Here is a 20,855-nt window from a genome sequence, read left to right as displayed (position 1 = left end):
AAAGATAGTATATGATGATATCGTAAGAGACATTACAAATAAAGTACTGGGAGAGAGCAAAGGAGCATGGGGAAGAATCAGTGCTTTCTAGTTCAACAGGTTAGAACCCCAGTATATATTTTTGTTTGTGATATCTCTCTAATGTGGTTGCTCTTAGGGAAAAAAAGAAAACTAATGGTCTACAATAAGGGCTTACTTCCAAGTGTGTGGATGACAGATACTTCTTGGAAGTGGTGGCTTGCAAACAAAACTGAATGTTGTATATAATTCTGAGGGCTGGACATGGGAGGGGAGGAGTAAACACTAATCACAGAGCAGTGCATGTTGTTAACGGTATGGCAATTAGTATGAACAAATCAAGAGTATGAACAAAGCAAGAGTGGCAATGGAATATGGGAAAGCCAAATTTGGGATTGGGGTAAAAGGGAACAGGCAAATAACATACCTGTGAAAGCTTCACTCAAAGAAATGAGTCTTGTCCTTTGAAAACGAGAGCTTGGGAGTCTTAACCCTATAGTTAATGGGAAGCACTAAGGGCTTTAGAAGATTATGAGCCAAGTGCCAGTGGCTCACACCTATAATCCTAGCTACTTAGGAGGCTGAGATCTGAGGATCGCACGCAGTTCAAAGCCAGCCGGGGTAGGAAAGTCTGTGAAACTCTTATTTCCAAGTAACCATCAGAAAACTGGAAGGGGCACTGTGGCTCAAGTGGTAGAGCTTGAGCTGCGGATCTGAGGGACAGCACCCAGCCCGAGTTCAAGCTCCACAACCAACAAAAAGAAAGAAAGAAAATTATGTACCAGAAAGTTTTGAGCAGTATGGTGTACCTTGGGAAAGAAGCTGCATCCTCCCCTGTCTCTCCACTAAGAAACAAGGAAGGAAAGAGACACTTTCCCACAGGAGAGATAGAAATATGAGCTGTAGCAGAAACAAAAAACTATACCTTGAATTAAAACACATGCAAATAAGGTGTAAAAAATTAGTTCAAATCTGCAAATGTTCGATATTCTTTCTTTTAATCTCTTAATAGAACCACTAACTACCAGAGGTAGAAGCAGAACCCATAAACTTCAGAATCCTACTTAGTGTTTTTTCTCTTTATCAAGAATCCTAATCCTAGTCTTACTATGGGGCACACTGTATACATTCAAAGGAGGCCTCTCCCTCCGCAGGATAGTTAGCTCTGTCTGGGTGCTCACTCAGACTTGGCTCTCCCTCTTCTGAGACACTGAGGCGCTCAGTGTCTGGCTTTCCCACTAGAGTGAGTGTTGCCTTAGAGCATGACTGTGTCTTTTGCATCTGTGTCCCTAATGTACATAATAGTAAATGTGCTGGTAGATGGGAGGAGGGAGGCATAGGAGGAAGGAAAGGAGGAATGAGAGGAAGAGGGAGAGTAGAGGGAGGGAGGGAGTTGGGAAGATGCTGAGTGTGGGAAAGCAACCATTTTATAGCGTGATGGATTCATTTGAGGTAAAAGCTTGACAGCACAAAATTCATCTTTTTATGACTGTGACAACACTAATACATTTATTTCCCTTCTGAAATTAACTTTCTAATATTAAGAAAGGTCAAAATGAACTGCAGGGAAATGAGACATTTTGTCATTTTTAACAAATTATACCAAAGCAGACTGTCAGATTAAAGGGGTCACCACCATTTTGAGGTCTGAACGCTGGTGTGAATTGCATAATCAGAGCTAATGCTTGTCACTCTGCCCTTTCCCTGCCCACCAATCTTCAAATAGTTGCCTTTGGCCAAAATGATAAAACTCAAATAGCTCAGCTCAGTATTCTGAAGCTCTTTAGAATCTGATAGGTTTTCTTTTAAAAATCCATTCTTTACACAGCCTGGGCACCAGTGGCTCACGCCTGTAATCTTATCTACTCAGGACGCTGAAATCTGAGGATCACCACTCAAAGTTGCCCCAGAGGAAAAGTCTATGAGATTCTTATTTCCAGTTAACCACACATATACACATGCACACACAGGCATTCACAGAGCCAGAGGTGGAGCTGTGGCTCAAGTGGTAGAGTCTCGGCCTTTAAGCAAAAAACCAAAAACCTCCTCAAAACAACAACAACAAACCCCACAAGGAGCAGTGTCTAAGGAACAGTCTCCAACCCCCAATACTTGCAAAAAATATCATTGTTTCCCCAAAGGCAGACCAGTCTCCTCCTTGATATTCTCTTCTTCGCTCTGGCCATGTCTCTTGTCTTAACTGCCATCTCTCCTGCTGTATGCAGGGAGCCAAGGTCTCCTCTCTAACTCTTCTTTGCCTTACCCATCCAAATTACTGGTTGGCCTCATGGTCCTCAGGGTTTAAAGTATTGTATGTGGCCTGGAGTCTTTCGCTTCTGCCCCCCTTAGTCTTGGCTGGCTCTGACCATACTTGGACCCTGAGTACCTCTACCTTTTTCATACCTTGCTGTGCTCCATCCTTCATTCCCTTGGAGACATTGTGGAAAGACTTGGTGGTTTGGGAGGGGGCCATGATTACCAAAGTGCTTGGTTACAGAGGGGAATGAGGGAAAAGGGATACTGAGGACCCTCCTCCGTGTTCCCTCTCACCCTTCCTCAGATTCATCATTCCCATATGTATGGGCCACTTGGAGCCAGAGCTGAAACCAAACCCTGACTCTGTCTCTTGGGAAAATGACTCAGTAACTCTAGATCTTAGTTTCCCCATCTGTAAAACAAATGATAATTCCCACATTATAGTGTTGCTAGAGGGCCAGATGATTACTTGAATGCGAATGTACTCTGAAAATTATGTGACAAATCAGTGAAAAATGACACAATCCTTGTGCTGGTGATTCATCCCTATGGCCTAGAGTATATGTGTTTCAAGTCCAAGAAAAATCATGAGGAGCTGGTCCAGTTCTACAAGGATGGCCTCCTCATGGGACAGTAGGTGAGCCATCTCCCTGCTCCAGGTTGAAGTGTCCTATATATAACAGGGGTTAGTTTGGAGCATCACTTCCAACTCTGAAGTTTTCTGGCTACTAATAGGACAAAAGAAGACCAGAATTAAGTTCTTAATTCAAGGTCAAAAGTAGCCAAGTCAGGAGAAGTTTGGCCAAGGTGTAATCACAACCTGTGGCTTAAAAAGTAGATTATCTGAAGTCAAAGTTTCTTGACTAAATTAGTGTAAGCTAGCCCCACCTATGACTCTGACCCCTAATTATCCTGATATGTTCAACCTATGAAATTCAATGAGGCCTTTTCAAGCCCAAGTCTCAAATTACAGGGGTGAGAATGGGGAGTGGAGGAGGGGAAGGAGCACCCAAAGTCACAGAATAAATCAGGTATGTTAGTTGATCATGTCAATTTTGCCTAAAGATGATGAGGGTAAATCTGAATTTTTGCTCTTCAATGGTGTCTTCATACTTAAGCCAAAGCTAAATCAATGGAATTTCTCCTTTCTAGATTAGTCATTTACATGTCTTTTAAAGATAAAACAGGTGACTCCTTCCAAATGTTAGGTCCTGGGGAGTGAGGGCACCCTGAGATGTCCTAGAGGAATGGGACTTGGAATCAGATTGATCTGACTTCCATTTCAAATGTTGCTGCCACCATCCATGTGAGCTTGCAGGCTCCAAATGCTTTTTACCTGAATCTGCATTCCTGACACTTTAGGTATGTATTAGACACTATGCTCTGGGAAAGAAAATGCGAAAGTGACAAGGTTTTGTTCCTCAAGGATAGACGGCATTTACTGTTGAGTAGAAAAACAAGCAAATGAACAGCTCAGTGGATTGTGAAATGACAAATGTATGCACAAGAAAGAACTATGGTACAGGGAGAGAGAAGACTCCCTTGGGGTTTTATTTTCCTCAGAGATAGGGACAATAATGGCCATGTTCTATTTATGGATTAGATGAGACAATGGCTGGCACTTTCTAGATGCTCAGTAAATCTCAGGATATGATAGTGCTACAGGTTCCTGAAGAGCAGCTTTTGTTTGCTCATCCATGCCAGATCCAGCCACATAGCAAGGGTGTCTGCTAAAGAACATGCCTTAGGCTGGATGCTGTGGCATGTGTCTGTAATCCTGCCACCAGGGAAGCAGAGGCAGGAAGATTACAAATTCTAGGCTAGCCTGGGCTACAAAGCAATAGTATGTAAACACATACATACATACATACATACATACATACATACATACATACATACATACATACATTCTTGACTTAACAGCTGGAAGATTTTTCAAGGTCATAGCCTGGAGATGAACTCTACCACAAAGAAACTGTCCTCTTATACTAGGATCCTGATGAAGTCAACTCTCCTGAAAGCTGGGTCTGCACACAGATGGTGCTAGGAGTTTAAAGAAGAGCTTTGGCCTTGAAATGCCCTCCAGGTGCAGCCAATGGGAGCAGCTGGTTCTGTATAGCCAGTTGCCAGTCAGTTGCCAATCATCATACAAATTCTGCCTTCCTGGTTCTTTCTATTTAGCAATCCTATGCCCAAGTTCCTTGTCAAAGGAGCACACCTGGTGTTGGAATCGCCTCTAGAGGATCTGGAGGGTAAGGGATCACTAGCAGTTTAAAACCACCTTTGGTGTTGTTGGCCTTTAGAGATTACAATGAGTTACCTTAATACACTTCGTACATACACTAAAGCTAGGAAAGAAGGAAGTTGGCTTGACCTCTGTAGGTTAAACCGTAAATCCACCCAGAAGGAATTGGAACAGATAAACCCAGGAAATTCTAAAGAGACAAAGGCTCCTGGAATGGCCTTGACTATAACCCAATTAAAGGCATTATTAGCACAGCTTAGGAAAGACTGCCAGAGATGGGGCTTGGGAATGGTCAAAGGAGCTGAACGAAGGCTGAGACTCTCCCACTCTGGATTTTAAAATGCACTTGTACTGTTATTTCAATAATAAGAGCTATGGATATTTTTGAAATGCTACAGCTTAAAGATAGTGATAATATTTTATTGTTCTAAAGACTTGTGAAATTAGCATTAACATATTAGCTATTTTATATTACTAGGCTTACATTTATAAGAATATATGCTAATACTTATTGAAGGCTTAAAATTTGCCAGTGCTACAAAATATCACTTTATTTAAGTACTAAGTGCAAATTTTTATGTGACCGGGAGAGGGGGGGGTTGGGGGGGTTGGCTATGGAGCTCAGACTGGCCTAAAATTCTTCATCCTTTTGTCCTAGCAGGAGTGTTGGGATTGGAGGTGAATTTTACCATACCTGGCTGTCAAGTACTTTCTATTCAGTGTCTTTTAAAACCCATACTCCCTGAGAGAAGATGACACTCATTTCACAGATAAGGCCACAGAGACTAAGTGGTGAAGTGGCAGATAGAGCCAGAGCCAGAGCTTAGAGACAGAGCCTGGAGCACAGACTCAAGAGTCTGTGTCCTAGGACTCTTAATCCCTAGGAGATTAAAGAGTTTGCTTCTAATTCTCCTGGTTGATAGAACAATGCTCCACAGTCAAAAACTTAGCAGACCAAGAAAAGACCAAAGTAGGAAGAAGGAGAAAAATATGAGGATGTGTTCTAGGGGATGGATGGGGAAATTCAGCATTATGTTTATAGTAGTGGGGACAGGCAGAGAGGATGTCTGGAAGCCTTGTTAGATTGGTAGAAGCATAGATATGGGAGAGAGGAGATGGATGGATGGATGGGTAGATGATGGATGGCTAGATGGGTGGATAGAAAGAGAGACAGATGCAGAGACAGAAAGTGATCCAGTTCTCTTCTATAATATGAGCTGAGCTGACTTCATTAATATCTCTCCTAGGAAATTAATTACCTAGAACCAAGCAACTGAGTTTGGTCCTGTTTGCTCTCTGCTTTTCCCTGGATGGCCAGATCATTTCCTCTTCACGTGTTTTATGTACATATTGAAAATTACTGTAAAATATTAAAAAGAGAGGAGAAAAAACACCTTGGATACCACAGCTAACATCTAGCTTACATCTATGCTTTGTGTATAGGTTTTAAACCTTGTTGTTGCATATGTCTCAACATATAATATATATGCAACCTTGTTTTCTGTAGTGTTTCATTTTAAATAACAGCATAAGCATTTTCACAATATCATAATTTCATTGTAAACATCCATTATATGAATGCATTGTGATTCACTTAATCAATTTCCAACTGTTAGGCTTTTATATTTTCTCAGTTTTTTTTTCTTACTTGTAAGTAATGATTCTAGGACATTTTCCATTGTTGCATAAAGTCTCATTCACATTTCAGATTATTTTTTTAGTCTAGGTTTCTAATATTCCTATTGTTGGCTCAAAACTACAACAACATATTTTAAACCCAAGACCTTTTTAAAAAAAATATTTTTGCGCTGTCTTTTGAATTTTTCCTTCCTGATCCCTGATGGGTAGTTTCCATGACTTTCAGAATCAGGTCTGTGCTTCCTGAAGTAATCAACAAGCTCTCTGTGACAGTTCTCTGCCTGCCACCCACCTCGCCTCCCACCCTTTCTCCAGAGGTTCCCTCTTGTCCTGCAGAACAAACTCATAGCAATTCCCTGAATACATTGACCCATCTAATCCCTGTGTATTCCCTCTGCCTGTAATGCTCTCCTAGTTTTTGTCAATCAAACTCTACTCTTCCTTTTAAACTCAGCCGGATTCCTCCAGGCAGCCTTGTCTGACCCAAGTCCAGTTCAGATGACCTTGCTTTCCCCACAAGGCATATATGTCCATCCTACCACCACCTGTGCTGCAATCATAGGTTGACTAGGTCTAGAGTTCCATACCAGGAAGCTGTAGGCTTTCTATGCCTAAGAATCTATTTAATCACACATGTTCCTATATTAATGATGGTCAATCTTTGTGTGTGTGTGTGTGTGTGAGAACAGATGTATATGCAGAGTGCCCAAAGCAAGTCACATGTATCATTTCACTTAATCCTGATAATCACCCCTTACAAATGAAGAAACAAAAGCTTAGAATGGCTAAGGGACCTGCCCAAGGAGGCTAAAAAGCTATTGAATATTGAATTGAGATTTAACACCAGGCCTGAGCCTGAGTTCTTAGCTACAAATGCATACAAAGGAAAAGACTCCTATATGAGGGGCTTCAGACTTTTAGCCATTTTTTTGGAGACCAGCTTTGAAACCACTACTCCAATCTAGACATCAGCTTCTGGAGGGGGAGGGATGGTTTCATAGTTGCCTATGTGTTCTAATGTACAGTGCCAGGGGTCAGAAAATTTCTTGTTGAAAAGTGAATGGATACTTTATAATTTTGAAGATTATAGCTAAGTTACATATACATTGAACAGCCGTGAGGTAAAGCAGGCTACGGAAGCATAGGATGACAGGGAAACATCAAGGCTCATTGGCCAGAAGTTCAGGCCGTGCTGAGGACAAGAAGACACCTGGGATCAGTATGGGGCCTAGGAGAAGGGCACTAGTACTTCAGGAGGGTAGGGGCAATTTCCTGTTAAAAGGTTAAACAGTTCAGTTCTGGCTGGAAGCAGTGATTAGACTGGTCCTTTCATCAGAATTCCACTCTCTTCACCACAGTAAATAATGGACTAATTAGGCATCTGGCTTACTTGATTTCCCATGGCTAAGGCCAATTTCTGAAATGCAATATGCTATTTGATGTACCAGCATGAATTCATCCTGGGCTCCAGAGCCTTCTAACATCAACAACCAAAAATAACTCTCAAAAAAGTTCCACATATGTTAAACACAAAACATCCTAAAATGTAGCCTGTACCCAATTACAAGTCTGCTCAGCTGAGTCCTTAGCAGAGTAGCAGATCCCAGCCCACTCAGATGAGGGGCACAGAAGGGGAGTGAGGTCAGGAGTAAGTTTGAAAATGGATGGGGTGGGTTAATCAGAGAAATTGACCTGGAGAAAAACTGGAGCAGTTGGGTAAATGATGAGATGTTAGTCTAGGGCTATCAGACTGACACCCAGAGACTCCTTTGCAGCTAGCTCACTGTGGCCTGGATAATTAGGTGATTGAGGGAAAGGGAAAACAGGTACGCGAGCGTGGTTTAACTTAGAAATCAGAGTAAATGAATAACCACTGGTAGCAGAGAAGAAGTGAAGGGGAGAACTTGAGAATCTGTGAGTTTATGAGGGGCTGGATGCTAACCCTCCAATTTTCCAAATTTGTGCTCTTGACAAAAGATTCCATTCGTGGGAGCTTTTGGTGACAGGGGATCCGCAGAAGTGAGAAAGGAAGGAAAAAAGATGAGTCAATAGAAATACAGCGGGAGAAAAGTGCAGAGGTGTGAAAGTGAGGCTGCAGTGCATTTCTCTTTTTCTACAGAATGTTTTCCTTGGGAATGTTTTAGTGCCATTTTGCTGGAAATGATGGGTGGGCTGAAGAGCCTGTCAAGCTTCTCTCCCCAAACTTTTGTTGGGGGTCTTCTGAGTGTTGGACTAGATCAGATGACTGAGACACAAAATGGAAAAGAAAAACAAAAACATAAACAAATCATAACTTCCATCTTTTAAACACTCATGACAACTGTCATTCAAACACTTTAACCAGGAAGTATATCTCAGCTCTGTGGGATGTCTATAGGAACCCAAACAACAATCCTGGAGAGACTGCATCATTTTTTTTTTTTTTGTCAGTCGTGAGGCTTGAACTCTGGGCCTAGGTACTGTCCTTCAGGTCTTCAGCTCAAGGTTAATGCTCTACCACTTGAGCCACAGCGACACTTAGGGTTTTCTGAGTGGTTTATTGTAGATAAGAGTCTCACGGGCTTTTGTGTCCAGGCTGGCTTTAAACGGGGATCCTCATGTCAACCTCCTGAGTAATCAGGATTACAGGCGTGAGCCACGGCACCCAGTGAGACTGCATCTTAATAACTGCTCAAGAGGTTGTCACTGAACTACCTGGCCCTGTTGTGTGATGTAGCTGAGAAAATGGAGTCCTGATCAGAGGAGATGGTGCAGTACCAAGCTTATGAAGTATTCTCTATTAATGTCTGTGGAATAAACCTGATCATGGAAACTCTTTACTGCCAAAGGCCATTTGGATATTTCTAACATCATTCGAGACCATACAAAATTATCCATACAGGTAAATGGCTGCAGGCAGCTGACCAGGTATACATGAGGAGCACAACTGTCTGCTCCATCATGTACTAAATAATTTCCTTGACCTTCTACAGTCCACAGGCCATACATTCCCCAGAAGTAGAGTCTATTGACAGTTACAAGTGAGCCAAGAAATGAGGGCTTACTGTGGACAAAGCATACCGACAAATCTTGAAGTAAGTAGGCTTGAAAGTAGATTCTGCAGAATAAGGAAAATGTTGTGTCTCTTGGCTTAGAACACTCATCTATCCATTTAGCAGACCCCCATTCAAATGTTAATTCCCAGGTTTAATGACTGGTTTTCTTTCTTCCCATCTGCCTTTCCCCTTGTCTCCCAGTATTCCTTGAGAACCTATGCTCTATTCTGGATGCTGGCAATAAAGACAGGGCTTCAAAGGGACCACAGTCTATGATGGAATATGGGATCTGGGCTGTGGGGATAATAATGTAATTGCTTAGTTAAATGCATGAAATAACAGCATAAATTTTCATGGGCCTACTCTTTGAGGTTATTTGTGTAGTGTCTCATCCTTACAGAAATACCAGGAGATAGACACTGTCATTCCCAAATTACAAGTAGGAGAACTGAGCATAGAAAATGTAATAATAGTCATGACTCAAAGACAACCTTTTAGCAACTTTGCTGATTCTCCCCCAGGGCAATTTAAACCAAATACCTGTGTACTCAGTTACTAAGAGGTATCTAGACTCTTTCAGGATGGAACGATGTTAGCGAAATTGAAGGAAGCCACCGCCCACTTGACAGGAAAATCAAGGGCCATCTTCCCACCCTCTTCTGACAGAGTCAAAGTTATAAAAGCCCTATCTTTCATCATAAGTGCAAGAAATTACACTTTAGGAAATAATTTATTTAAAAATTCCTTAGTTTCATAGACCATCACAAACGGTAGGAAAACAGACAGAAGTAAAATCTGGTTGGGCAAATTGGGGACTTTTGGAGATTCTGAAAGCTTGTATTTAAGAAGGAGCCATGCTTTGAGTTTAAGAGAGTTCACTCATAAACTGCATTGTTAGTTCTGACCCACACAGGCAGATGAGGAAATGAGTGTAAGGGGATAAGCAGGGGGTCAGCCATGCCAGGGCATAAGACCTCATAAAAGCAGAAGTTAACTAAAGTTAAATCAACACTTCCCAGATGCAGACACCCAGCAACTCCAAAGCAACTTCTGGATTCAGGAATAAGGGTGGTAGAAATTATGCAACAAAGAAAGTAAGCAAGCAGACTTTGAGAAAAACAAAACATGTAATCCATGAAAAAAAGAAAGGACAAATCAGGGGCCTGTTGCTAACCAGATTACTTGGCAGCAAGGTTGCATAACCACTTGTGGTTAGCCCTCTAAAACCCCTAGACAACTCTGTGGCCTTTGCTTAGTTTTCCCAAGCCCTTCCTCTGTGGGAGATTTCTCTTTCCCTTCTTTCCTTCTCTTCTTTCTCTGTCCCTCCCTCTGTTTCCTCCCCTCCTTCCTTTACTCTTTCCCTCCCTCCTCTCTATCCACCTTCCTTCTCTTTTTCTTTCTTTCTTTTTTCATCCCAGGACTGGGACTTGAAATCAGGGCCTCGGTGCTGTTTCTTAGCCTCTTCACCTAAGGCTGGTGCTCTGCTACTTGAGCGACACCTTCATTTCTGGCTTCTTGGTGGTTTATTACTCACAGACTTTCTTGCCCAGGCTGGCTCTGAATTATAATCCTCAGATCTCAACCTTCTGAGTAATTAGGATTACAGGCATGAGCCAGCTGCCAGCTCCCGGCTCCCTTAGTGTCTAATAACCTTTTGCTACTTACTGTGTTATTGCTCTGTCTGGGACTCATTTGCTGGACATTCCCAGACCCAAGCTTGGGGCAAGTGCAATCAAGTAACAAAACTATAAAAATTTCATTAGTCCTAAACAGCCTGTTTCTATAGCCCTCTGAACAATAGTATATATATTTTAAGTATTAATCCTATATTGACTGAACCTTTCCCTTCAGTAGCTATTTACCAATTTCTGTGGCTATGTTGACAGGAATGGAAAATATCTATGCATAGATGTATGTGACCTGTGGTGTTAGAGATGCATGCATATATATCTCTTATGAAACCTTCAGCCGCTAGCTGCACACTGCACTCTCGGCATTCCAACAGGACATTCCTCTCTGCCCTACCGCAGAGCAGTATCCTCTGCTAGTATAGAGAAATGCTTCACATATATTCATTCATTCATATGCATCCATGAATGTGCATTCATACATAGGCATGCGTGGGATCCATTAGATCAAACTCTGCCTTTGGTGAAGCGGACAAGTTAGGGCACAGAGGGAAACAAAAGGCCCAGAGAGGGTAAGGTATTGCTTGAGAGTGCTAAGCAAACAGGTGGTAGAGATGCTGGTGCTCCCAACATGGATCAGGAACAAAAGTTTAGGGAACTGTAGTCCATATTCTAGAGCCCCAGTAAGAGTCACAAGTGTGTCAAGGATGTGGTGTTAAATGGAAGTGGAATTGCTTCTTCCTAAGGGGGGATCATACACTGACATAGGGAGCAAAGAGTCACTTTGTCCCCCAACACCCCAACTGCAGCCTCCTGTTCTCCTAGTTGATCTCTCAGTGTGTATAGGAGGTAGAAGTGGGAGCTCCCTAACCTTTACCCTCATCCACCCAGTCTGGGCACCAAAAAAAAAAAGTCTGGCAGGTGTGAACAGGTAGGTGCCCCTGTATTCCAGGGAGGAGTCTCTATCTCAGGGCTTTCTACTCTACTCACCTGGTGAAAATCTTGCTCACTGTGAGAACAACAGATTTCCCACTGTTTCCTTCAAGTTCAATAGAATGTTGAGATAGTGAATGGCAGTGTGTATAACACAGGTTATCTATACACTTTTCTAGGTCTGCCTCCAATTTACTGCATGTATATATTTAATGCATTTTCTGGCTTATGTAAATGAACACGTCCATTTTGTACATGTTTGTACATTGTGTGTATGTGTGTTTATTTTGTGAGCTAGTGTGAGGGTGTATGTTACTTGACCACAGCACCCACTGTTCTGTGGTGTTATTTATTTATTTATTTAGATGACAGAAAGAGAACAGCTTATCTGGAAGACCACAGGAGGCAACAGGAGGCGGGGAGATCCTACCCATCCCCGTGTTGCTCTATTATAAAAGCTGCTTCATGTTGTTATGGCAGCTAATTTTCCTTAAATGATTTAAGGAAATGGATCTGTCTAAAAGAGCTTTAGCCAAGTTGTTATAGCAACGGCAGTGGTGACTGAGAAGGCCGTTCATTTTCCTGCAGGAAAAGGGAAATCATCTTTGAATGTAGAAACCTCTTTTAAAAAAAATCAGCTCTGGGGTTCTAAGCAATTCCAGGAGCAAAGGCAAGGGCTGAAAAAAATCCACGTCCCACTCCCAGCCAGCCCAGATCCTGGAGGTCTCTGCAAGGGGTGTAGCCTCCCTAAAGAGCACACCTCTTCATCCTTCACCTGGATGATTGCAAAAGCACCTAGCTACTTTCTTCTTCTAGAAGGGTCACACCTTCTACAACCCACCAGACACACTGCAGCCCTACTGTTTTTCTGAACATATACTCTTCATTCATATGTTCCTTTATCATTCAGCATATGATTCCATACTGTGCCATGTTCTGTGCTAGGGCCTAGGAGTGTAGAAATAAATAGAACATGTTCTTAGACACCGTCACTTTCATAAGAAGAATTACTGAAAGGTTTGAAAGCAAGCAAGAGAGACAAAGATTGAAATTCTAGAAGACTCTAGAGTTTCTAGACTGAGGAACTGGGTGGTTGGAATTTACTATTCATTGTTCTTTCTCTCTTGATCCAGTGTCATTAAGAGTTCTCCACACAAATGACTCTCAAGTTAAAGAGAGGGTATGTGCTAGAATATTCCTTATAAGCAGTATTTTGTTCCTGAAGCTTGAATTTTTTTTACAGTAAAGATATTTTATATTTAGTTCAATTGAATATCAACTTAGCTGGGAGCATGGTTAAATGTAGAGCACTCAGCTAGCAGTGTAAGGCTCTGAGTTCAAACCTTAGGATCACCAAAAAAATAAAAATAAAAATAAAAAAGCTTGACACTTTTATTTTGAGTCTTTAGCCCACTGTATCAACCTACATAAGCTACTTCCACCTTCCCTCATCTGCCCTCTTACAGCTAGCTCCCTATATGATAACCCGTGGATACCAAGTCAACAGTCCTCTGGTGCACCTTACAGGTGCATATTTAGATGGGAGAGGTATTGCAGATGATGGTACTAGGAAGTCTGTTTACAAATCAGCTTAACTTTTTGAGCATCATAACTGGACCTATATCCAGTGTGAGAGAAGGGGGTCTGGGTAAGGCCTTGTGCATGAGTGACTCTGGTTGTCTGGCTTGATAAGTGATACGAAGTCACTGTCTTACTCTGGGGTGCGTGGTAGAATAGAACAAAATTCCCATGAGAAGGAGGGTGAGCCCTCACCTGTAAGGTAATATTATTTCTGGTGTTGATTATCTAAGGAAGAGGTAGGATTGTCAGACTTAAAATGGGAGAAGGTAGGAAAGACCTGAAATGATTGCAGCACTGGAACTGGTTCCCCTGGCCTTCATTGTTACTAAGGACACTAAAATGCTTAAGTGCTGATCCTGAACAAGAAGTGGTTGGAGAATGGGGACGGGTTAGGTCTGGGAAGACAAGAGACCTACGAGAGCCTCCTGTGGTTGGTGCAGCCAATTCCAATGGTGAGCCACATGGGCTAGGCATAAAGACTGGGAGTGGAACAAGTGTGTAAAGATGATCAGGGGAACAAGAGAGGGTGACGCCATCAAAAGTTTTAACCTTGAGAGTTTTGGACAATCTTGACAGGTTACAGTTGAACCCAGATTAGAATCTTAATTAAAAAAGGGCACAGTGGTGGTGGCAATAGAATAAAGGGACACTCCAGAGAGCAGAGAAGTAGCAGAGGGGGTCTGCACTTTAGTGGCTCTTCTTCAGGAGATTCTAGACCCCATTCATTAGGGCTTTAGGTAGGTTTCAGCATTTGTCCAACATTTATGCTGAACACCTGCTTACTCTGAGATCCCTGCTAGGCCCCAGGGACTCTAAGAATAATTACCTAGACTCTGCACTCCAGGGACAACCAGTCACAATGGGTAAACAAGAGCCATACTGTCCAGAGGAAGCTATTGTTGGAAATAGAACACGAAACACTTTATATCTCAGTTCAGCGTAGTCCTCTGGGTTACAGACTTCCTTTTCAAGATCATCGTTTAATATCTAGTGTCCCCAAGAAGGATTAAGGGTTTAGTGAGTCCAAAGCTAGGAAAACAGTCTTTAAAGTAAATGTTACCTCTAACACAAGGGCAGCAGGCTTTCCTTGCCAGGTAAGAAGGGCATAGAAAGGTACTTTTCCAGGATTCTGCAGTATCGGTTGGATATTTCACTCCTGTTCAACTTCAAATGGAGCCTATCTAAAGATACATGTGCTACTGACCTTGGGGTCCCAGCTCAGGCAGGGCACCGTATTAATGCTGTAGCAAAAGCCAAATCGTGGATACCATGCAAACACCTTCTTCAGTGGCCACAGATACCAAGTCTCTTGTTCCTTCCATCTTCAGACAATTGCTCCTTTCTTCAGTCTAACAGCAGCAAACTTGAATTGTTTCCCAGACTCTAGCCTGAACCCCTTCACTTCCAACAGTCAACAGAAGAGACAGTCTGAAATGCAAACTTGATTCTGACATCAATTATTCCTCATTCCTATGAACATAAAGTTCCATTTTCCCTCTGCATCCTAACTCTCTAGAGCATTGTTGTTCTGCCTGTTCCTAGTACTAGCCATAGCAGAATGACTGCTAAGTCATTCCCCTGAGCTGTGCCTCCCTCTCCAAGAAAATCCCCGCTATTCCTTCTCCCTGGAAAGTTCTCCCTGCCTTGGGCATCCCTCCTGTATCAGCTCAGGTGTTCTCTCAGATGGGCTTCCATACCCTATGCTCCTCTTCATTAATGTACCTAGAATAGCTGTCTGTGAAGCCTCTTTCCACTGAGCTGTGGCAGAACATCAGCAGCCCACATCCTGAGGAAGCTGAATGGGCAGCCACACCCACATCTTGGAGACTCTTGCTGATTCTCTGCTTGTTCATTTCTGTAGGCAGCAGACAACCAGGTTAAGAGTGGAAGATTGCAAACATTTAGAAACAAATCCCTGGCTGGGCATGGTGGTATACACCTGTAATCCTAGCATTTAGGAGACTGACAGGACAGTCACTAGTTCAAGACCAGCCTTGGCTACATAGTGAGTTAGAAAAAACAAAACAAAACAAAAGACAAGGAAGGAAGGAAAGGAAGGAAAGAAAAAAGAAAGGAGAGAAATAGAGATATTAGAGAGGGAGGGAGGGAAAGAGGGAGAGAAGGAAAGAATGGTAGGATGAGAAAGATGGAAGAAAGAGAGGTATGGAGAGAAGAAAAAGAAGAAAGAGGAAGGGGAGGAGAAAGATGAGGAGGAGGAGGAGAAAGAAGAAAAGAGGAGGGTAAAGAAAAGGAAAGGACAAAAGAAACAAGAGTTCAGAAATTCTTTCAATAGTTTAGAAAGCTTGGAGCTGAGTGATTGTGGTTATGTATGCAACACTGAAGGTTGAGAACAGCAACCCTTTTAAAGCTATTAGGGCAGGTGCCTCCAGGCATTACAGTGTTTGGAACTGAGCGCAAAGATGCCTGTAGTGAAATGTGAATTTGAATCAGATCCAGATAATGATTACTGAGGATGTGCTTCATTCCAGTACTGTCACTTTTAGCTAGAGAGAACATGTAATTTATCATTCAAACCATGACACTATTAACAGTGAAAGGGGAACAACTAAAAATAATCCAGGACCCCAAAGATAAAAGACAACTTCCCCAGGAAGGCCAAAACGTAGAACCATTCTGATTATATCATATTCTGGGCTTTTGTTGTTATTGTTGTTGTTAATAGTCCCTGACATGTTTTGGAAATGCACACTTATCAGTATTTACTTGTTGAATGTCTGTTTCCCTACTGTGTTGCAAGTATCATAGTTTTTCTCACTATTAGAGCTTTAGTGCATTAAATATAGAAATGTAGCATACACATTTTGGAGAAAGAAGGAAGGAAAGAATGCAGTAAATGATTGAATGAGGACCCAGCCTCAGAGATGACAGCCCAGATGCACACCTTGATTTCAGCCTTCTAAGCCTCTTAGCAAAGGACCCAGTAAAAGCCTTTCCTTCATTCTAGACTCATGGAAACTGTGAGACAATAAATGTGTGCTCTGTTAAGCTTTCTTCACCTCCCAAAACACACTAAGTTAGGAGAAGGAAGAAACTGAGCAAGCTGGGATCCTGTTCTAGGTCAGATTGATTCTTGCATTAGTGCCATATGTCCTAGTTTGTGGCACAAGAGAATGGATGTCAAGGAAGAAAATAGCTCAGCGTCCATGATGTATTAAAATCCAACCATCTGAAGATCAATCCATTTGTACCATAAATAATTTCTTATTATCTCTGTAACTGAGTGGCCTGATCTGTTTTGCAACATAGACAGATGCCCAGTAGTTTCTGAGCAAATCAATAACTTGTAGTTGATGATAGTGCTGGCAGGCTGAAGTCTCTTCCTCTTAAGCAACCCTAATCTCCTTTCTGTGGGCCCCTCAGCAGTTGTCTCTTAGCATTCATCTAAAACATCACTTTGTTCATTGGCTTGTGACCTATCCCTCCTCCTGGCCCCGAGTCTGTTTTCACCATGTCTCGTTGCCCTCCCTGTGAATACATACTTTGCATATATAAAACATTTGGCATAACAGCATTTCCTAGGTTCAGTCCAACTCAATTCAAAGTTATCAGCCAAATCTGTTAAAAAAAATATGTCTACAGGGACTGTTGTTTTTGAGAAGGAGGTAGAAGCAGGAGAAGTCATGGTGTCTATTAGAGAAACTACAGTTGGTAGGGAAGTCAGACTGTAGATACTTCTGGAGAAAATCAGATGCAGCTTCTCTCTGCAAGGAAGGCTGATCAGAGTGGCATAAGACTTTGGAGACAAGGAGAAGCAAGTTAGCGTATGAATAGCCTTGAAAGGCCCAACCAGAAGGCAGGCTAAGAAAGAACCCAAGAAAGTAAAATTCACATGCACAACTAAAATAAATGACTATTTTGTAGCCAGAATAACTATATTGCACCTAAGGACTTAATTTTTCATCAATTGTTTTTATAATTTATTTGTTTTTGAGCACACATTTATGCAGCTCTTTAGTTTTAGATATTTTTGTTGGCGTCTTCAACAAGAGTAGGTCGAATGAGTTACACTGGTACAGTGCTAAAGGTCAACTCTGGGAGCTGTGCTGTCTCTACTGTCACTATCTGTCACCTCGGTGGAGCTAAGGGATCATAAAATCACAACCTTTATAGCCAGAAGAGAATCTGATGTAATTTCACCAGAATATCTTCCAAATAATTTTTTTTTGGGGGGTCCAGTCATAGGGCCTGAACTCTGGGCCTGGGTGCTGTCCCTCAGCTCTTCAAGTCTAGCGCTCTACCACTTGAGCCACAGCGCCACTTCCGGCTTTTTTCTTTTTGCTTATGTGGTGCTGAGGAATCGAACCCAGGGCCTCATGCATGCAAGGCAAGCGCTTTACCACTGAGCCACCTTCCCAGCCCCCTTCCAAATAATTTGAGTCTGCTCTATGCATTCTTTTTGACAGAGTATCACCTAGCTTCAAGTTGAATACTTTTAGTAAGCTAAGCTCACAATTCACATACCTACTCCATCATCAGGTAGCTCTAATTGTTAAGGAGTCTACCTCTATCCATGTATTCCACATGTTAAGGAGTCTACCTCTATGTTAAGGAGTCTACATCTATCCATGTATTCCACATGTATCCTCCCTACTCTTTGACACCTCTATGGAGAGTATGATTGTGGTTCTCCAAGTTATGAAACCCCAATGTTTTCTCATATTTGTCACTGGGAAGAATTTACCCCTCTCAGCAGACTTGGTGTAAATGCCTATGGTTCTGTCTCCGTAGCTTCCTGCTTTTCTTCTGGAACAGTTGGCCCTCTTTTCTGGCAGTAGAGGTAGATGCTTGCCTCTTGGGTACCTCCTCTTGCCCACATGTGGACATGTCCTCCAAGTCAGACCAAACAGTCTTTTGGAAATGCATCATGAGAGCAACTCACGGTGATAGTAGTGGGAGCCACTGGCTGTGACACTTGGCAGCCATGTATGTTCCCCATGTGTGTCACTTCCATGACACACAGCTGGTATTCATTTAGTGAGTTCTCAATTTGGCTTATACTATTGCAGATTGTATTTCTCTAGTTGTAACCAAAGAACCTTGACAAATACATGCAATGTGTTTCCATCATCCCTCAGGTCCACATAACCAAACCAATATTTGTGAGGGGAGTGGGAGAAGGAACTGGGAGGAGGCACTGGAATTTGTGAAAGTCAGAGGCCAGCAGGCCTCGTCCCTCCCTGATTCTGTCCGTATCGTCAGAATTTGTAGCTCCTAGTGGGCTTTCCCACACACCACTTCCCCTTCCCAGATTGATCCACTGCAGCTGTGGAGTGCATTCAGATACTCACTGGGTCATTGTACATCTGCACGATGAGCTGCTTCACCCCGTGCAGGGTAGGGTGGACCCAAGGAGAAGGATCTAGCCAGTGACGATTCAGGTCAAACCCCATCAGAGAGCACCTAGAAAATAAGCAAGCTCAGAGTCAGTAGAGACAAAACAGGCTGAGCTTCTCACATGTCAAAATACATTTAAGAACAGTAATAATAATTACACCACTTCCCTAACATGTACTGCTTTCTAGAGAGAGTTTGGCCCAGTTATTTGAATTCATTCATTCAATGCTATTAACCTTATGTCATTACTACTATATTCCTGGGTCATAGAAGAAGCTGAGTCACACATAGGTTAAGAAAACATTTCTATGACATGGTCCATGGACCCATGCACATCTTCTACATAGTACAGTAGAAACAAATGTTCAGGCCCAAACCACTGGTGTCCCCATTAATGTTCCCATTGTTCCCTTTCATTTCATACCATTTCACAACTGTCTGCCTCCAACATGTATTAGTGTCTCATTTCTACTGACAGTACCTTAAGCCTGATCCAAGGTCCAGAGAATTGTGACTATCTCTTTTTTTTTGGGGGGGGGGTCCAGTCATGGGGCCTGAACTCTGGGCCTGGGTGCTGTCCTTCAGCTCTTCAGCTCAAGACTAGCGCTCTGCCACTTGAGCCACAGCGCCGCTTCTGGCTTTTTTCTTTTTGCTTATGTGGTGCTGAGGAATCGAACCCAGGGCCTCATGCATGCAAGACAAGTACTCTACCACTGAGCCACCTTCCCAGCCCCTTGTGACTATCTCTTATGTTATCTTGCTTCCATCCTGGGCTTCTTCTACTCTACCTTTTATTCCCACATTTTTCCACACAAAGGTCAGGATGCTCTTCTTAAAATACATCACATCATGTCCTTTCTCTGATTCAGTGTCTCCTTGTTATATGCAGCATAAAGGCCAAGTCTTTGCAACAGGCTACGAAGCCTCTTTTGGTCTATCTCATTGACCTCAGACCTCAGGTCCTACCACTGTCCTTGCTTGAGTGGTACCAGATATTGACTTCCTCACTGTTCTGCAAACACACCAGACAATGACTGCCTTGGGGACTGTGTGCAGGTTCTTCCCTCTGCCCAAACCCTCTTTCCCTAGATAGCTAGGTGACTCAGTCTACTGCTTATTTCAAATTTTTGCTCATCTATTATCTGCTCAGTGATGCTTCACCAGCTCACATTCTCTATAAACTCTCTTGCACATTGCATAGCTTCACAAGTGTAATTATGACCTTTGGTTCTCCTCCTCTCTTTCTCCCCTCTCTTATTCTTCTAGATCTGTTCACACACAGCCCTGCTTGTATCTGGGAGAGGGGCTGCCTCTAGAGGTCTTTCTCCATGCTTCTGTCTCCACTGGGCCTCCACACATATACTATAAGTCCTCTCCAGGCCAGGCCAGAACAGACTAAAAACAACTTCCAGGAAAACCATGCTTGTCCACAGTTCAAATGACTGTCCTCCCTCTCGCCAATCCATCTTTTTCCTATTCCCAGAATGGGCCTCATATACACAGCTGATTATATTTCTTTCTTGATCAAGATTTACTATTTGTGGCTTACCATTGTCTATAGAATAAATTATGCTCTTTGCAGATTTTCATCCAATTCAAAACTCTAGCTAATAATATCCCTGTTCTCTCCATCCTTCTCTCTCCTCCATAATGTCTCTTTCTCCTCTTTCCTTCTTTTCTATTGTCATCTTGTCTTCTAAACCCTTCTCTATGTTCATAAACAGTACAATTTTCATCCCTTCCCTGGTTACAAAATTTGCATTTCCACCTATCACCGGACTCAGCAAAATATGTGATTGCAGTGGTGTGGAAAATAATCATTTCTCTTCCTATCCCTTTAAATAAGCATGGTGGGAGTCCTATGGGAGGATAACAAATGCGTCCTGGAAACACTCAAGAAGAGCCTCATTGAGGAGAAGCTGTGTGACATGGGCCTTGTGAATGGGTAGGATTTTGCCAGGTGCTGAGTCCATCAGGAAATGTGCAAGTAAAGAAAGTGTGAATCCAGCCAGGATTTGAAGGAATGGCTAATGGCGACTCTCCTCACATATGCCTCTTTCCTTAGTGCCTGTGGGAAGACGGAGAAAAATCACATTCCCTCACCATAGTGCTGCTTTTGCCCTAACAGCAACCAGTGAATAACATGGAAATTTCCAGAGTCAACCT

At 42.5% G+C, this 20,855-nt stretch overlaps 1 protein-coding gene across 1 annotated transcript in view; it reads right to left on the bottom strand.

The window, feature by feature from the left end:
- The window catches only part of LOC138803359 (cytosolic carboxypeptidase 6-like), a 98,877-nt gene that overhangs the window by 73,695 nt on the left and 4,327 nt on the right, over positions 1-20,855 (bottom strand). Inside the window, exon 2 of the mRNA XM_069987281.1 lies at positions 18,644-18,755. Coding sequence (XP_069843382.1) covers positions 18,644-18,745 — 102 coding nt within the window. The 5' untranslated portion in view covers positions 18,746-18,755. The remainder of the gene's footprint in view (positions 1-18,643; positions 18,756-20,855) is intronic.

The sequence above is a fragment of the Dipodomys merriami genome, unplaced genomic scaffold (genome assembly GCF_024711535.1).
Source record: "Dipodomys merriami isolate MVZ:Mamm:240054 unplaced genomic scaffold, mDipMer1.0.p SCAF_34, whole genome shotgun sequence".
Taxonomy (NCBI): Eukaryota; Metazoa; Chordata; class Mammalia; order Rodentia; family Heteromyidae; genus Dipodomys; species Dipodomys merriami.
This window is presented reverse-complemented; position numbering and strand designations above follow the sequence as displayed.